Source organism: Adiantum capillus-veneris, chromosome 22, assembly GCF_014529385.1.
Source record: "Adiantum capillus-veneris isolate H3 chromosome 22, ASM1452938v2, whole genome shotgun sequence".
NCBI lineage: Eukaryota > Viridiplantae > Streptophyta > Polypodiopsida > Polypodiales > Pteridaceae > Adiantum > Adiantum capillus-veneris.
This window is the reverse complement of record NC_140952.1, coordinates 150,365,617-150,384,590: the sequence shown is the minus strand read 5'-3', so window position 1 is coordinate 150,384,590 and position 18,974 is coordinate 150,365,617. Positions and strand designations below refer to the sequence as shown.

Genomic DNA, 18,974 nt, shown 5'->3' with positions numbered 1-18,974 from the left:
CACACAATGTTACCAATTCTTATATAACAATTTAGATACTAGTCTCAATGAATAAGAATCTATGATTCTCAAATGAGTCCGTCAACAATGGGAACTTGAATGAAACCATATCATTATGGGATGCATGGTTTCACTTTGTATATGTTTTTGTGCTCAACTTCTACACAAAGATAGAAAGTAAAGTCCAGGAGGCTGCTACACCCGACAACGAAGTTTTATTTGAGGATATATAACTTCCTTAAGAGAGGAAGAGGTAGAAGATAAGAGAACAAGGAAAGATCATGAGATACCCTTGTAGTAGCCTAAGTGTAAACTATTATGGCTAAAGACTAGCAACCAATCAAGAGCTCGATGTAAGTGTCAAGGAAAAGAAGTCACTCTACCCAGTGACACCATTACGTGAGAAACTTATGAAACCTATTAACTTTTGGTATTAAAATAAATTCCCAACTAGAAAGAGCACTCTTTTGTGAGAAAAATGAAGATTATTGGTCTGGAAAGAACCAAGGAAGTGTATGGGTACATGCTGATCAAGCTAACTTTTCTGATAAAAAACATATACTTATAGACTTCTCTCATTGAAGAAACATCATCTTCTTCCTTCTTCAACATCTCTTCCTCCTCCTGCACAGAAGCATCACAAAAATTTACAAAGCTCTTCAAAACATGTGCATGCTTCTCTTTAGACGAGTTTTATTTACAGTAGCATATGCATACAAAATAAATTTTCCATTGTCTTCTCTAGTCTTAGCAAGAATAATTGGTGAGCAAAGATGCCGATGTTGAAAGTATTAGACATTGTTAAAACATGAATGTAATACCCTAGATTCCTAGAGCTCAAAGAGAGATCTTGTTTGAATTGTGGGTTGCACGATTCAGAGAACCAAAGCTCAAGGTATGGCCATTTTTGTAAAGGGATGTCGTGCACATGTGACTGCGTACTCCTTTGATCAAGAGATTCATCTCCCCTCACAAATTTCACATCTGATGATAGAATCTTGATCATGAAGTTTTTCTTGAAGGAAAGCATAATAGGTGATGTTATCTCTCCCTTAAAATCATAGTCATCGTTGACTATTGGAGTTCTTGAGTCCCTCGTGAATGCTGCAAAATTTTATGGCTCCACATTTTGGCATGACCATTTTCATTGACTTCATAGAATGAAATATAAATTGTATACCGATATTGCCTCTCTAGATTAATTAGAGAAAATCAAATTTGAATCAATTTCCATCACATAAATATATTCTCAATGGCTTTTGAATGTTTCAAAAACATATAGCTCATCTAGAGTCTAGCATGACCATTCTCATTACTTTGTAGGCTAGGGAGAGAAAATGATGTTTTAAACCTCAAAATTTATTCTTAATTCCTTTAAAGATGGTAAGGTGTTACTTTAAAGTAAGGTGTTAGAAAATGAATTCCAATGATTAAAGTTTGTTAAAGCTCTTACCAAAAGCTGATTACTCTTTCCTTACATCATAGTTGTCCTTGACTATGAGTCATCTTAGGAAAACAAAGACTTGGTGCTCATGGATCCTCATTTGAGCAACAACACCATTCCATAGTAGGTGGTTAGTCTACTTGATGCTTGAGGGCATAATATGTCGTAAGCGATCTTTCCGCAATAGATGGCTAGTGTGTGCAGTGCTTGAGGGATATAGCCCGCTGCAAGTATGTCTTCTTGTATGCAAACCTCTAAAAAAATTAGAACTTTAATAAGAGATAAGAGGAATAAAGATAAATCATTGCTTCATAAAACCCAATTTTAAATCAGTGTCTTACATCTTAACACCTTACCTGGTCCATTTCCTTTAAAAAGGAGGAATCTTTTTAGATCTCCTCTTGCTCGATTTTTCAAGTGTGCATACCTTCGCCTAATTTGAAGGCAAAGGTGTACCAACTCCCCCCCCCCCCCTCCTGCCCCCTCCCTCACGATCTCTGCAATTCCCATGCCATCAATGCATCCCCTTCCATGCCTCCTAGCAATGTGCTCCCCTATGTCCATGAGCAATGCAACACAGAGCTATATACACAGACAAAGCCTCATCATGTCCATGCGTTTTCACGTACACACATAACGTCGAGTTTCCAAGGATGACGAGCAAGAGAAGCACAAACTACTTAGGAGAAGTACACATTGCATGGATATGTTGAAATTGTAATGGGAAGGAGAGAGAGAATCTTAGGGATGATGAGATGGTAGCGTAGTAGGGAAAATGAGGGGGAAGTCTGCAATCTGCACTAAAACAAAGCTTCTCTGGCAACAACTTTCCACTGCCATGTAATGCATTTTGAAACACACGATCAGAGTCGACGATTGTGTTCTTAGGTGCAGGGGATCACCTAAAGAGAGGGGCACCTCGTTGAAAATCTCGTTCCTCTCTCTATGGCTCCTCTCGACAGCCCCATGCCGCCTACTCTGGCTCTCTATCCACACTGGTCTTGACACACAAAGTTCACCAGAATGCGCTCTACACTTTTCCAATGAGTCAAGGAATAAATGTGTCTCTCTGTCCGCATTGCTCGTGATGCTATGCACCCCATATGTCTCTCTTTCTCACGACTTGGCTAACTAGACCACATGCCTACACAATTAAAAATATGCCTTTCTCTCCAAGTTGCTCTCAACACATCTCTCTCTCTCTCTCTCTCTCTCTCTCTCTCTCTCTCTCTCTCTCTCTCTCTCTCAAGGAAGTGATGTATGCATTTCTCACCCTTTCAGCCCTTCCTCTTGTTTACGCATTCACAAGCCTTATTGGATGTGCATAACAACCACTAGTGGAATGTACCTTGAAAGATCTTTGATGCAATAGCCAAAGGTTTTGTCCTTAACACGATGTAGTATGGTGTGCTTTTATCTTTAGAATAATATCTAGAAGATCACACAAATACTTCCCTCTCTCTCTCTCTCTCTCTCTCTCTCTCTCTCTCTCTCTCTCTCTCTCTCTCTCTCTCTCTCTCTCTCTCTCTCTCTCTCTCTCTCTCGCGGGTGACCACATGTTGCTTTTACAAGTCTTCTATACTAATCGACAAGCAGCTACGTGACCTTTTGCTACATGTGCACAAAATCATAATGAGATTAGCAGAGAGGACTCTTGATGTACTCCTTTATTATTTGAGAGGTAGCCCATAGGTTACACATACTATGGTCCCATAGGTAACTTTCTAGAGTCTACCCCTAGAGGATGTGAACTTAGAAGGGTTTCACATAGAGACACTAGACGACATCCACTTCATTCAACACTTTTCTGTTAAACGAAGCCCTCAAGAGCTAACTTTGCCAATTTTTTGGAGGAATTGGCATAGGCAAAGCCAAGTAATTTTGGAGGAGCTTACACGTAGAAGATAGGGCAGATTTTGCGCTATGAAGGCTCTCTCAACATCAGCACAACAAATGTCGGTTTTTTGCGTGAAAGCGCTCTTATTGTACTTTTCTCTCCCTCATGGAAAATGTGGCAAAGTTGCCAACTTTTTCAAACTCCTAGACTTGTGCCCCTTCTCATCAACACACCTTCAACAACAAGGTGCTCAAGTTCTGCTTTGATGATCGAGTTCTAGAAGGGGTTGAAAAGCACGGGCTTCCTATCTAGGCAGCTTTGAGCCATGGGCGTCAGGTTAAGTTTTGCTTGCTCATCAAGTGTTGAGAGAACAGAGACTAGTTCCAATCTCTATCTTGCCACCCATATCATCACGAAATACTGCAAGCTTATCCTCTCTGATGCCCTCATTTTCTGCATCATGGCCATCAATTAGTTATAATTCCTCCGCTAAACACCTGTAGCTAATCCCACATAACAATTCCACTTTACTCTTGCACTAATTTTGAAGACATCCTAGTGCCATTTTTTGTCTCTCCATGCCTCATTCTATGGCGATCCTGACACATTTCTCTACGTAGCTACTTCACCGTGTTCGCAATCTCGGGGGGTTCATTATGTGTAAAACTACCATATCACGTGCGTTCAAGACATGTTTGTAAATCCCCTTATCTGTGAGTTTTTTAAGGAATAAAATATACCCATTTCTTTTAAAATCTGTAAGCTTTTTTCAAATTTGAAAAATAGTATCCCTTCTGTATATATATTTATGTAAGTTTGAAGAACTTTAAATACTTTTTTGTTGAACTCACGTGATAGGTTACATTTTTTTTTAGGTGACCTACCCGGGTTCGCAATACCCATTAGTCTGATCGATCCGTACCTCTCTTCCATCAATCAAACTATTCAAGAAGCTTCCCATCTTGCTTAAATTTGCACAAGGAACACTATAAAGTCATGTCATGTGCCCCTGTCATCATCTTCCCCAGACGATCCAAAAAGAACCCATATGCAGATTGCGGCCTCGCTGAGTTCGAGCGCTTGTTTGCAGAGCTTGAAGAAAAAAGAAAGAAGTTGCTTGTTCATTTGGGCACCCCATTGTCCCTTGTCAGGTTTGCAATTGGATCAGATGAAACAAAATGGATCTCCGACAATAGAGATGTCTTGAATGATGGAAAATCCACTCGAACAGGTAATGCTAAAAGTGCTGCCTCTTCCTTTGATCAAATTCACCCCTCAGATATAAAGATCGGTGAAGATGCCCATGCCAACATCATTGTGGATGGAAAGTTTACATGCATGGCGCTGGAATAAGCTGAAACAAGTAGCTAACTATCCTCACCCACACACACGAAATAGGTCTTGTAGATCTTGTAAACCTTTTTTGTTGGTATCTGAGTTCACATTGTCTTTGTTGTTGCAAGTGCGAGTGCCATTTGCTGAATCAACATCCACCTCAATGTTATGAGCCCTAATAGTTAGTGCCGGCTCCGCTTGAAGGTTGTACACCCTCTCTCCATAAAGTTTCAAGCATGTTTCCTTCAATGAAAATTGGGACACACCTAATGCAAGCATCATGTTCACCTAATGCTTACATATGTTTCCTTGTTCAGAACACGAACATGTGCAACAAGCCTAGCAGGTTCAGGGTTGTACATAGTGTGTACTAGGTTAAGATTTGAATGATTGCCACTACGGCATGAACACCCTCGTCCCAAGAAACTATCGTGACATGCTCATCGAGAATGTGTGATGCTCTCTCAAAAGAGTTCTCCACTACCTCCTTCTCTATTGCATGATTACGAATGAAACCATTATCTTTCAGCATCTGTACATACCAATAATACGATAGAGCTTACAAAATTAATTCATGAAGCAGCCAATCAACACGTCGACCAACCATCTTCTTAGATCTCCCTAAAAATTTGGTCTTGCGAACACCATGGTATGCTTCAATGGCCCCATTTGTGTCTTGCCCAGAGTGTTGCATTGTCCTTGCTGCACGAACCCACATATCTACACATATTAAGTAAGCAATTCTTGGCCAAGAAACATGCATGAGTGCATAGAATTCAATCTCCAATACCTTACCAATTTTAGGTTGCCAATAAGTTTCAAAATACTCCAAGAAGGCCTCTTCCACATGGAAGTCATCTAGAAATGTGTCTATCATGTGTTGAATTCTTTCTCTTGTCTCTGTCTCAATTGTGCAGGAGGGCCCTCGTGAGTGCATGATCACCCCTAGTTGACGAAACATCATAGCCCTTGGCCAATCTTGCACCTTTCTCACAAGATGCTCTAGCCAACACCACCTCACATGCCACAAGCAAAGGTAGATGGGTACGTTGAAGACCTCCCTATGCAAAACGAGCTTCAATGTGTAAGCAAAGAATACATTAAAGAGAATTGGAATTGCATTCAAAAAATGACCCTATACTTGATTGCGTTTATTTCAGTTTTTGCATCATCTACCATGAAAGCAACAGGCATCATCTCCATTTGCGATAAAGTTGGTTGCTTAGCCTTCCCTGGATCCAAGAATCTCATGAGACCCATTGAAGGCATGTGGATCCCCTTGTTCTACCTCTCCAGCTCAATAACCCTATGGATGACATCACAAACTCTTTGTTGTTGCTCCTCTATGCTAGTTGCTCCCGTTTTGGATTGTAGGACATCTAACCAACCCACATGCTAGGGTGACCTATGTATAGGTCGGTTACAGTTTTTGTTTGAAGTTCATACTCCCAATTTCATTTAGAAACGCTTCATCTAGGATTAAGGTGCTAGGGTTGTCCTTTGAACTAGATGCAATGTGGCTCTCTATGGGTTGACCCTTAGTGGTTGCTAGCTTAGGAGCACTCGATTACTCGACTAGCATGGATGTGGAGATAGGGGCCTTCGCCTTTAGCTCCCTCCATTGCTCTGCCTTGCGTAGGCTCTCGATTTTATTTTCCCTAGATACAATGATATATTGCTCAACGTCTTGCACTTTGGCAAGGCTTCTCTTATTAGGTAATATAACCTCAAAGGGGAATAGCTCTGAAGATTCAGGGGGTGCAGTGAATGGAGTATTCACATGCACGCTCTCCAGGAGCATGGGGTCTACGTTGGTCATGAATGGTGAATTTACTTCCCCACCCCCTTCATTTACATCGCTAGCTCCACGTTCGGAGCGAGTGGCTCTACTCAAAGTCTATTTCAAGCGATTAAACCTCGGCCCGAGTCGTGGGCCCATGGCATGCATGTCTTGGCTTAAACTATTGGGATTAGTCCTCGATTCAATTACTTAAAATAGTCTTTTCCTAGTCGGGAAGAAGGCTAAAATTAGTAATTTCAAGGGGTAAGTGTCAAGGAAATGGTGGAGGACTTCAAGGCCTTGGCCCACATGCCCTCCCCTCACTTGAAGTTCTAGTTTTTATATATATAGTAGTGTCTATACTATATCATAAGACTGAGGACTAAGACCTATACTTGGGCTTGGGGAATGATCCCGATCCTTTCTTTTAAAATAATAATTTTTTCAAATTTTGTTTTTGTTTTGGTCTCAGATTTTTTGAGCGGGTTTTAAATTTTATTTAATTTTTTGAAAAAGAACTTGTGTGGATATTGTTGCACGTGGGCGCCAAGTTCACGCGCGCATATAGCTTCTCCTAGCAGCTCTGTCTAACCTACCTATATCTAACAGTACTAATTAACACTAATTAGCACTGCACACACACTTCTTAACACAAAAAATTGCACACTCACAGACTACTCAACCTGCTCATTGTTTGCTGCTCACGGTCTGCTGCACATTACCGATCTACACTAACTACCATATCTGCTAACACCTGCACATTACAGCCACTTAACAGACCTAACACAACTCAACAAAAACCAAAAATGATAGAAGTGATTAGCTTCATGAGGTAGCATTGAGTGCTCCTCAAGCTTAGTGGAAGGTAGTTCCCTACAGCGGGGCCAAAAATGTGCGCTTTGCTGCCCGTGTCGGAGGCTGGAAACTTGTCAAAACACCATGTGTGAGCCACAAATGGCTGCAAGCACACAATTAGACAGTCCCAACAAGCTCAAAGGGGCAATGATGTGTCACTCAATGCTTCCGTCGTGAAGGATCTTGTGCCGTGAAGAAGAAGGAGCCACCACCGTCACCTCGCCGCCGCAATGCTCGATCACTCTCTCTCTCTCTCTCTCTCTCTCTCTCTCTCTCTCTCTCTCTCTCAAGCATACACACACACACACACACACATACACACCTGTGAGCACATGAAGGAGAAGGAGATAGAGGTAGAGCAAGAGCACTTCTTAGCATGCACCTCAAAGAATGAGGATTTTAGGTCAAAATAGACCTTTTATAATAATCTGACCCATTCACACATGAACGTCCACAATGGTCAATCGTTGCAAAAATACTTTGAAAATAAGATAAATGGTGCACCTCTCATCAGTGATCACCTAAACACTTATAGGATCGACAAGCCCGGTCCATGACTTAAATAAGTAATAAGACGTCTGTCAAAGGTGATAGGGTGTCCATAAGGGTTAAAAGGTTCCAATCACTTAATAGCAATTTGTATGCATGCATGAAAAAGGGGCTAGTTTGTGATGAAATATTTATGTATATTCAACCAGCCCGTTGTTTACACCTTGAAGTATTCCTATCACTAGTGTTGTTGCAGGAGTGAAGACACAATTTTGGTCATTTGGTAATCCACCTAAACTCATTCTTATGAATCTTATAATTCCCCATTATATAATGGAGAGATAGGAAATTAGGAGTCGAGTTCCCTATTTCATGAGAATAAGAGATGATAAAATGTATGATGTTGTTTTCCTTTGCTAATAGTGGTTTGAATTCACTAGATGTAAGTCTTCTATGTGTTGTCATTATATGAGTTTCGTGCAAATAAAGACATGCATTTGCGTTGATTTATCAAGGCCACATACAAAACAATGTTTGAGAATGAAATTGATCCATCCATGAGTGTGTCTTGCTTCGACCAAGACAATTGATTTCTTCTACGATGTTGTGGGAATTGGTCATGAAATAAATCACTCTATCTTCAATAAACGAGTTTTGGCTATTATTACTTTCAATATTGATGATCTTGTAGAAAGTGTTTTACCATTATGTAATTCTTCAATGACAGCTAAAAGGTTTAAAGGTATTGTACGTATGTGATTCAAATGTTTAGAGACAAATTCTTGGAACAAGGGATGATGCACATAGTCTATCTTAGTTCGGAGAACATGTGATCCAAAAATATCGACATTTTTAAGAAAGTTTGCAAAGCAATTATGTGAATGGCATCCTTAGTCTAACTAATGAGATCAAACGGTTCAACAAAAGTCTAAGTGGGTTTTAATAGAGTGTAACTAAGGTTTCTTGTATATCTCCAGCCAGAGAAAACTTGTAGACATGATAATCCTGGTATACCGTTCATGGGTCAATGATATCCATAAACTTATTGCAAAATAATAAGCTTACAAATGTACTAGGTGATTTATTTCTTTTACTGCAACTGAAGTAACTTTTTGTTCTTAAAAATAAGTGTGTGTACACATTCTTCAAAAGATGAGACATCTAACACTTTTGGAGTGTCTCCAAGATCGTGTCAATGCATTTTACTCGTTGACCCCATGCTACTTAGGGTGTTGTGACTCTTTTTAGCCTATCTTTCACCTTCAAAGGTTGGAAAGTGTTTCAATGGTGATGGAGACCAGGAGGCCATGATATTTTTCTATTAGTGGATATCCAAGTGAGTATCGCAGTACTAGTCCCTTAGCTACCTCAATCATGCGTTCTTTTCTTACAGTAGTTAATAGCTTGTTACATATTTCTTGAATTTTTTTTGCATCTTGGATGACACTCATCCAAGTAGTGCGTGTCATCCCATAGTTGGAGTTTGTGAGCAAGATATTGAATAAGTTAGAGACTGTTCCTTAAGAAACCCAAAAAAATTACGAAAAATTCTCATTACTACAAAGGTGCTTACTACTAAATACTCATGTTGGGAATATTGAGTCACTTAATGTATTTGGATATTAAACCATTCAAACTTTTAAGTTTTTTTCCAAATTCTTATTTGTATTTAGGTTGATATTCCAAGAAAAGGCCTAAAAAGCATGTCGTAAAGCGTTATTTATGCATTGTACACCACAAGACAAAGGAAATCTATAGAAATTTTGGTAGCATCTTGTTTGTCGCATATAACTTTTTCAAAAAACCTTTCCTCCCATATACAAGAGCCCCATAAAGGTGATTTGTGTGTATTGTAAAAGCATATTGAAGTAGAAAAGGAGTAAAAAGGCTAATGCGAGCTTTCACAAATGCAACAATATTGAGGAATATGCAGCAATAGTTTGACTGATAGATGATGTAACGTTTAAGACATTGTAGAGCAAGAAAAGCGAAAATCAAATTACATTACATCAATACTAATGGGGATAAACTTACATTATAGAAATAATGGCTTTTGCAAATAATGATGAGAGAGGGATTTTTGTGTTTATACTTGTTAATTGGTTAATAATCCAGGTAACAATCAATTTGGGTGTGGGTAGCTAAAAGTGTACATAGTCAGAGTTTCCCGAGGGTCATCATTGTTAGAATATTAAGGCCTGATGTATCTTGAGGGTGAAAATTTGACCCTAGCACGTTATGGTTATTCACAGTGTTTACAATGTAGGGCATGAAAGAATAAAAATAAACTAAGAGCCAACAGGTCCAATGAGAAGTAAATTATTGTAGGGAATGCCATAATAACAATTTATAGCATCAACGTGGAAAGGAATTTTTTAAAGAATTTTTTAAAAATAACTCTTCCTCAAGGCTTTTAGACATCTAATTGACTGTTAATATTGTAGTAGATTCTAAAGCCTAAAAGGTAACAACTTAATAACAATGATCGCTGACTGCAATCCATAGATATCTGTTGATAGACCAAAAAGGTAAGAGATAGAGCGAGAGCCCAAGAATTGGTGTACATATCCATCAAAGCCCCGCAAGCACGATAGCCCATGGTTATCTCACTTGTTGTGTATGTATGTGTATGATTACATCAACAATAGATACCTTACTCTAACTCAACATGATCGCCATCTTCATCCTCTTTAACAGTCAAAGTTGCACCTAGCCCCTTCAAATGTGACAATACTACATATTTGGGTAACTAAGGCTATGTATATAAGACATATCATAATTTTACGTGTAAAAGAAAATGGAGCAATGACATAAAATTGACCAGCCTATTACCAATGTACAAGGAAGGTGTGCCTCATCTTAGCCTAACGTCTGTTAAAAGAAAGCCTAGTGTTAGCGATTGTATCAAGCCGAGGAAGGATTGGTCATGGTAAGCTTGGGATCTCGGACGAAGTTGGAGATTGTAGCACAAGGATTATAATGGTACTTGGGCAGGCTTAAACAATGATTGTAAAAGAAAACAATTGTTTATGCTTGGCTTCTAGCAAGATCCTAGCTCTTATTGAAGGGTATGCTTGTTGCAAAATTGCCTTAACACAGCACATGAACAAAAACGAATGTGCATATCTTGATGGTTTACCATACGCATTCAGACACTCAGGCTCGCACATAATAGCACCATCAAGGGACTTGATAGCCTGCAGGACAACCCACCTCCTATCCAAGTGGTGAGAATCAGGAGGAAAATTCACCTCCTCCTGCACAATGGAACTCCCACGAAGGATAGCAGTGCGTAGAAGTGGTGAAGAGATGCACACAATACGGTCTCCATTTTCTTCCTCAGTTGCGTCAAAGACCCCTTGGGAAATGAAGTTGCGCAACAGAACGACTGTCTTCCGTTCACATTGAAGTTCCTCTACTTCTAGCAAGTTCACCATTAAAGGATAGATTTCCTTCTTATTTGCATCATGTCTGACAAATGGCATAATTCGGCTGTATGTGGCCATGCCAAATACGTAAAGCCCCAAACAATAAGACTTAGCCCGATGAAGCCATGCCTTCAGCGTCCACAATGCCTCTTGCACAAGGAATGCCAAACACGTGCCAGTTAAGCTCGTTTGGCCCCATGTCCACTGCATGATTGAACTCGCTATCGAATCGACCTCCATGTGGAAACTTGGTCGATCAGCAATTGCCTGTTGTAGTAAAATGACAGAATTTTGTTGAAATGAGCACATGATCGTGAGGGAAAGGAGAAAGCCTGCTTGGAGTAGACCCTACATCATTGTCACGACCACCTCCTAGTGCATCTTGCACACGCTTATGATACTGAGCTTCAATGATATCACGCACACACTCCGTTCCAACTAGGAGAAAACAATAAACATTGTATCTTTTGGGTGTCAAAAGAGCTAGTTGACAATCCTTATTGGCTAATGGGTGTAGTTGGTGGTCAAGAAGGTATGAGTGTATGCAAGGCATGATGCTCTAGAGTTGGTGAAGTTGGTAGGCGATGCCAACCCTGCATGGAGAGTGGCTGGTTAGCAGTCGATCGAGGTGTTGATAGGGACAACTATATATAGAGAGAAAGAGAGCTGTAGGGTGGCCAACACATCAAAGGTCACTGATGGGTTGTTGGCTTGCCATGTGCGAGCTACATGGAGGTGGTAACTACCACTCGAGGGGGTTGAGTAGAGCTGGCTGTAGCAAACTAGGGGGAGAGAGAGTTTAAGATAGAGAGAAACAAGTAGTTTCTGTGTGGGTGTGGCCGCCAGTTGAGAGAGAGAGAGAGAGAGAGAGAGAGAGAGAGAGAGAGAGAGAGAGAGAGAGAGTGGTCTGCATGCTTGATAGGTGAACAAGAGGGAGAAAGAGAAAGAGGGGGTTGGTGAACATGCTACAGGCAATGGCCGATCACAAGGTTGGTGAGTGAGGGATAGAGAGAGAGAGAGTGTGTGTTTGACTAATTCCACCTCATGCAGGCCCGAAGGTCTACATGTTGATCATGCAGATGATTACAGGCTGTGAAGCTGGGTGTCCAAAGGTGTGGTTTAGCATCCTGTTGCACGACAGAGGAGTGCGATTTCTTGGAGGTGGTGGGTTTGGAGATGGGGAGTTGTCTAAGGACAATGCATGTCAGTGTTGTTTGCCGACGTCAATCACTTGTGTAAACGATGACACATTTCTGCTAGCCTGCACGTTGCTCTTTGATCCCCCCATCGTGGGACAGGGTCCCATGCGGAAGAGAGAGAATTGGAGAAAAAAATAAAACTAAATTAAATAACAGTTAAGAAAATAGAATGAAGTATGCTTCCAGTCTGAGCCAAAATCTATTCTCATGCAATTTTCTCAGCTTCCCTATGCCTATATCATTGGAAGTCGTGGCGCACACGAAGTCTTCTTCGTCGGTTTGCTTGTAGAATTTTGTATATATCTAGCTATGAGAACTGATGCGAATGTGCTGTATAATTCAATGGGGTTCAACATGAAACCCCTATGATGCTCCACTACTCCAGTAGGTGATGAAAAATAGGCAATTTTCAATATTACTTACCTTTTATCTTTATCTATACTAGTCTCTTAATTATGTCTTTGAAGAAACAATAAACCATGCTAGAAAAAATGAAATAAATTATCGCATAAGAAGAAATTGACTTAGCTCCTGCACTCAAAGCTCTCCATAGCTTAACGTGTATATGTAGGAACGTCCCCAGAGCTCTGATACCACTGCTAGGATCGGAAGTGCGGAGAGCCTTGCAAAATACGTAAAATACACGCTGCAAGCTATAAATGACAAATTTGCATACCTGACGACTCGCACAAATCCATAGTCGAGCTAAACACGAGCAGAGAGAGATAGAGAATGAGACAGAGCGAGAGAGCGTGTGGCGCACCTCCTAGAGCGGAGTGCTACACTGGCACGGTGAGAGAGAAGAGAGGAGAGGGGAGAAGAAGACAAACACTGAGTGCAATCTCCCCCCGTGCAAGAGTCAACATTTCCCTCTTGCAACTATTTCATTTCTAGATTCTTCCATGCTCAAAATGAATACACATTGGCTGGCCAACACAAATGACCATAGCTCGTAATGAGCACTTGAGTAATAAATGTACATATCCCTTATTCATAACAACCTCTTTATTAAAAATGAAGTCACCCTTTACGGAAGTGGAAGTTTTGGTTAAAAACTTCCTTCTTTGAATACTCCTTGTGAGTAGTTTGTAACATTTAATGGTCTAGTAACTTGTGTGTAGCGGAAAATAGTATGAACATAGTGAGCATTTCATTAGAATAGCTTCCTAATGAGAATAACAAGAGTGATTGGGTGGAGAGAGCAACAAAAGGCATAACACCTAGTTAAATAGCATGAACAATACTTCAAAAGAGAGAGAAATTAAGCAATTGAAAATAGTTGAGGACCGGATTTGCATGGAGCCGGTCCCCCCTCCAAAAGGCTTTGTATTATGGTTTCTCCCATCAAGAGAGACATTTTACAATACAATTCTTTGTGTTCCTTCAATACTAGCTAGTGCAATGAAGATGGAAACTTCATGCACTAACCAAAACACTTATCAAACACAACATCAATTCCCTCACGGTCTCAGACCCAAGACCTCACACACCTTCGAAGATGGTGAGAGCTAGCGGGGTATGAGAGTAGATTGAGAGGAAGAAGGAGTATTCTTACAAGAAAGATGTACATCTCCTCACATAATCACTCATATTAGCATAGCTTATCTTAGTAATTAGCATGGTAGAGGAGATGACCATGCATTGAAGCTTGGCTCTTGGTTGGATTTGCATCACAAAGCCAAGAGTTGCTGGTGTAGGCATCCCTTCTCACAAGTTTGCAGTAGGTGGTAAGCTTTCCATTAAAGCTTGAGAAGGAGAGAGAGTCATCTTTGCTTCACACATGAGATTGTGTGAGTGTGTGAGTGAATAATGCCTTGCAAAAATCAGCCCCCTCTCTCTCTTGGTTGACCTCCCTTGCTAATTACTCATGCTACAGTCCTATTGGACCTCCCCAGGCCTAGCCAATTGAAATTAAGCAGTATAAGTGATAGCCTTCTGACATGTGTCCCCCTTTCCCCTTTTGTGAGAGCTTTAGGTAATTCATAAATGCAACTAAAATATCATTGGACCCCTTTGCCTCCTGGCCAATAGGAATCAGGCAAGCCATTGGGCTGTTGAATGCTCATTGGTCCCCTTGGGAGACTGTCCAATAGTCTTCTAGAGAGCTTAATTCTTATTGGTTCTTTTATTAAGTGTTTTTAAATTAATTAATCTAGATTTACTCTAGCCTAATTCTCATTGGTCCACCTCCATGGCCATCCAATAGGATTTGAGTACACCTTGTGGGCATCTGGCCTAGGGAGCTAACATGTATCCCTCTTTCCCCTTGTGTACAAATGAAGCTTGTGAGTGTGTGTGGGTGTTTCTCTCGCATCCCCTACTTCTTGGGCTCACCCCCTCCTATGTAGGGCTTGACAAAGACTTTTTGGGACACACACAAAGCATCCAATTCCCCTAATGTTTGACCTTTGGACACAACCTTTGAATTTTGGAACCTTAGTATTTTGGAAGTCTTAATGGGCTGGGCTGAACCTTAGGGTCTTTTGAGCCCATTGTTGCACATAGCTCTTTTGCAAATGGTCCCCCCCTTTGGATCCCTATTTTCCCTCCTTTGGATTCCTACCGTGGTCGGTCTGCTAGCTTAACCAATATTCTAGCTTTTTCTCCCCTGGCACTTCCCCATATTAAATGATTAGTTTAGCATGAGAAAATCATTTAGGAGAATTAGATATTGATTATTATGACAAGTTTGTTGATTAGAGGGTCGATTTGCACCTTTCTTGTGGTCTTGAGATAAGCCTGTGGGATGGAGACCTTAAGAAAGAAAAGGCTATGTGGCTTGAGGGTGCTTCAAAATTAACTCATGGGATGGAGGGTAGTGGCCTCTTTGGTTTGCAAAAGACATGCCCACAAGTAGTTAGATTAAAGTTCAATGAGTGAGAGATGCAATTAAGTAGAAGAATAATCTACGGATCTTAAGGATGATTAAAAAATATTAATCACTCTAATAGCTCTCATACCAATTGTAGATATTAGGAAGGGTAGATTAAGGAGCCATTCATAATGCTGACATGGTATTGATAATGCTAATTGCAAAAAAAAAGTGGAGTAGAATATAAACACAAACTTGATTTATTGGTACAACTTAAAGTGTGTACGAAAGGCTCATTATATAGAGCTAGTGAAAGCTTTTCATCTGGCATTATTGATGACATCATACAAAGGTTCCAAATCAACACATGAAAGTTGCAAACTCGTGGGTGACTTTTCAAGGCACTTAGGAGTACATTAACTCTTTCTAAGTGAGTCAACACCCTTAGTAATGACCCCCATGGGTACCCATACCTTAGACACCTTTTCCACATGCTATCACATGGTTTTATGTCACTTATGCATTCCAATAGAATAGAGGTGTTATACACACACACACACACACACACACACACACACACACACACATGCAGGCTAAAGCCCAAAACTCTTATGATAGTGAGTAGGTTCATGAGGTGCTCCAATAGTTGGGAGTGGTTATGAGGCGTGCCCGCAAAATGCTACGCTGTCACAATCCTTTGTAAGGAAATGCCCAAAGCCTCTAGCCCATGTTGGAGCTGGATCACCTCTTGCACGACTAATGTCCACCTCATCTATATTACTTGTCTTCTACCACCTCCAACTTACACATCTATGAAATCCTACCTTTGGTGCATTGGAGGGCCTCCTTGGGGATGTACCAAAGATGTTGGAGGAGTAGGATGGCAAAAAGGTACACATTGAGCATGAAATTTGGGGCGTAGCCAATCAACTTGCATATGTAATTTGGGCAAGATAACTTGAAGCTCCATTACAGAAGTGGACCGGTGCATAACTAGATTCATGTTAGCATGAGCAAAATCACTGTCAAAGCAACTATGAGAACATCCATGCATTGGTGTTGAAAATTGCACTTGGCTTCCTCGTCCTTGAAACCATTCCTTAGACGTGGATTGCCTCTGAGAGGCTGGAGGCTATGGGAGTCTCATGTACACCTACAAGAGTTGTGTGAGATAAGGAGCTCAGTGGAACCAAGGGTGGAAAAATTCAATCTAGCATTGACACTCGCTTTTGAGTTTGTGACCTTTGACCATCTATTACCCCAAGCTGGTGTAGAGTAACTGCAAAAGCGGTGGCTGGCTTATAATGCTAGTCTTACATAAATCTCATACATCAAGTCACGATTCAAAACTTTGTCATGCATAATCTATCAAGAATACAAACTTATCACCAAAAAACCATGTAAATGAAATTATATATGCTCTTTCTATGTTTTGGTTACGAAATTATCTATGATTTATTGAAATTGAAAAAAAGTTTCAAAGTTATGCCCATTTTTATAGTTTATATCTCTCATGTGAAAAAATATTTTTTTTTAGTGAGTGCAATTTTGAGGTACAAGGATATCCTACTTATAGATTACATTAGCTATAAATTTTGGTAATTGATTCCCTAAATAGGACACATGTCAATATAAAAGGAAGACTCTTCAAATATACATAACATGATATATTTTAATACAACATTAAAATAACTTTTTATAAAGTACAACATAACAAACACATGGGATTAGTAAAGATAATAATTTTGTCCTTGGACATTTTTTATAAGTTTAATGTACCTATCTTTTATATTCATTGTATGCAATTTTGTGGAAGTACTCTTAATGGGCTCCATTATATATAAATAATAACCTCAAAAGTATAAAGAGACATTTTTTTAAAATTGTATAATTATTGTTTATAAGATCCTAAAAAGAAATATTTGAAATTATTTTTTAGTTAGATATGGACTTTTATTCAAAACCTTGAAAAAGAGGCCTCTCAAGTGTCTTGTTTTGGTACCAAGTTAGTGTTAAAGTTTAGATTAGAGTAAGTGGGTAATGGAGAGCATATTTCATTGAGCATAATTGATTAGTATATAATTTCTAGTAATACTTCATTGCGCACTCTTCAACTCTACCATCGATTTTAGGGCTAGGGCCGACCTCTTTTAGCACTAAAGACCACGGGGTCTTGAATGAAGCCCAAGTCGTGGGACCGACAACGTGCAACTCGGACACAATTTTAATTGTGACAAGTTTACTTTTGCCTACATCTGTTCACTTTATCAGGCTACAAACTGAAGGGTTGGATAAGCAAACCCACACGGGTGCGTGGTTAGCACATTAGCTTGCCAATGGGGAGGTTGCCGGTTGGATGCCTAGCTGAGGAATGCGACACCATCTGATTTTTGTGAAATCTCCATGTCCCTCAAGATCTGTGGGAATTCGAGCTCGTTGTCGATCCCATCTCTCAAGCTCCGTTAAATATTTCGTGTCACTTAGTGTTGTGGGTCGGCCTTCGGATAGGTAACATTTGAAGTGTTAGCCAGGGATGGTTTTTGCTCAGTATGACAATAACAGTAACGGTACACCCCTCCTTTTTTGTAATTATCCCTGTAGGCCTCCTTGCCTACCTCGTTTGTAATACTTGAGCACCTACTACTGGAAGAAGTGAAAATAAAATCTTCATTTCCTCTAAATATTCTCCCCCTCCCCCCAACACCTTCGATCGCCTGTGTCTCTCTCTCTCTCTCTCTCTCTCTCTCTCTCTCTCTCTCTCTCTCTCTCTCTCTCTCTCTCTCTCTCGTGTGCGCGAAGTAATTATCTGAGACGTAGGCTGCTCCATCCTCCCCTCCCCCTCTGTAGCTCTTCTACATGCACGACGCAGGCTGCTCCATCGCCTTGAGTCCTACCAAACACCGAGCAAGATTTTCCGAGCAAACCAAAAATCGAGCGAGATTTGTACGCACATAAGTGAATAGAGAAGATAGTTTGACAAGGAAGGTGGGCAAGCTACAATAGAAGGGGGGTTGAGCTGCACGAATCAATAACATACATAATGGGATCAGATAGATCATAAGTTGTGGGTGATACTAGGCATCAGTGGACTGTGGCACATGTGTAGAAGGCATTAGTAGGCACAACAACAAGTTGAGAATTTTTTGTTTCAATAAAATGAAGTAGTACATGGACTTGATTGGGCACTTGCCATGATAGAATGGTGAGGGATTTTGGTAAATTACTTATTTTTCTCATCATTAGGTCTTCTAGATTTAATCTCAAGAAGCCATTTTTAATTAAGAGCATCGAAGTTTTTTCAAAATATTAGGACACTTTATGCCTATCCAATGACCAACCTAATGTTAAATACCAAGTTAGTATTCTTCAAAATTAGTTGTGCTTTCACAACATGCTCAACAGGGCAAACACAACATGTGCTTCGCTAAGGCCCCTTTCACAAGCAAGAAAATGGGTCGTCCAACCATAAAGGTGGGCTAATTAGTATGAGCCTTGGTGCACATCCTATCATGCACATTGGTGGGCATGCAAGAATGAGGCTTAACTTTGATGATTTAGGCTCTATGGTGTTGCTTGGACGTATGGGCGACCTCTCCATCCATTCCTCCTCTCACCCATAACAACTTTTAAAAATATTATTGCCCCTCATTTGTACATATACTAAAGGCCCTTCCCATTTGTGACCCATGTACATGGATAGGTACACTCTTTCTATGAGGGCTCCCTACCCACACTACCTATGGGCAATTGGCATCATGTTAGTGAGAAATATTTGCTTCTCTAATATTTTCTTAC

The 18,974-nt window shown here is 40.3% G+C and overlaps 1 protein-coding gene across 1 annotated transcript; it reads right to left on the bottom strand.

Moving 5' to 3' along the window:
* Positions 1–10,736: 10,736 nt before the first annotated feature.
* LOC147430427 (uncharacterized) lies at positions 10,737–11,378 on the bottom strand. The gene has a single exon (XM_086495140.1). The coding sequence runs from the start codon at positions 11,376–11,378 to the stop codon at positions 10,737–10,739; it is 642 nt and encodes a 213-aa protein (XP_086351266.1).
* Between the last annotated feature and the right edge of the window lie 7,596 nt (positions 11,379–18,974).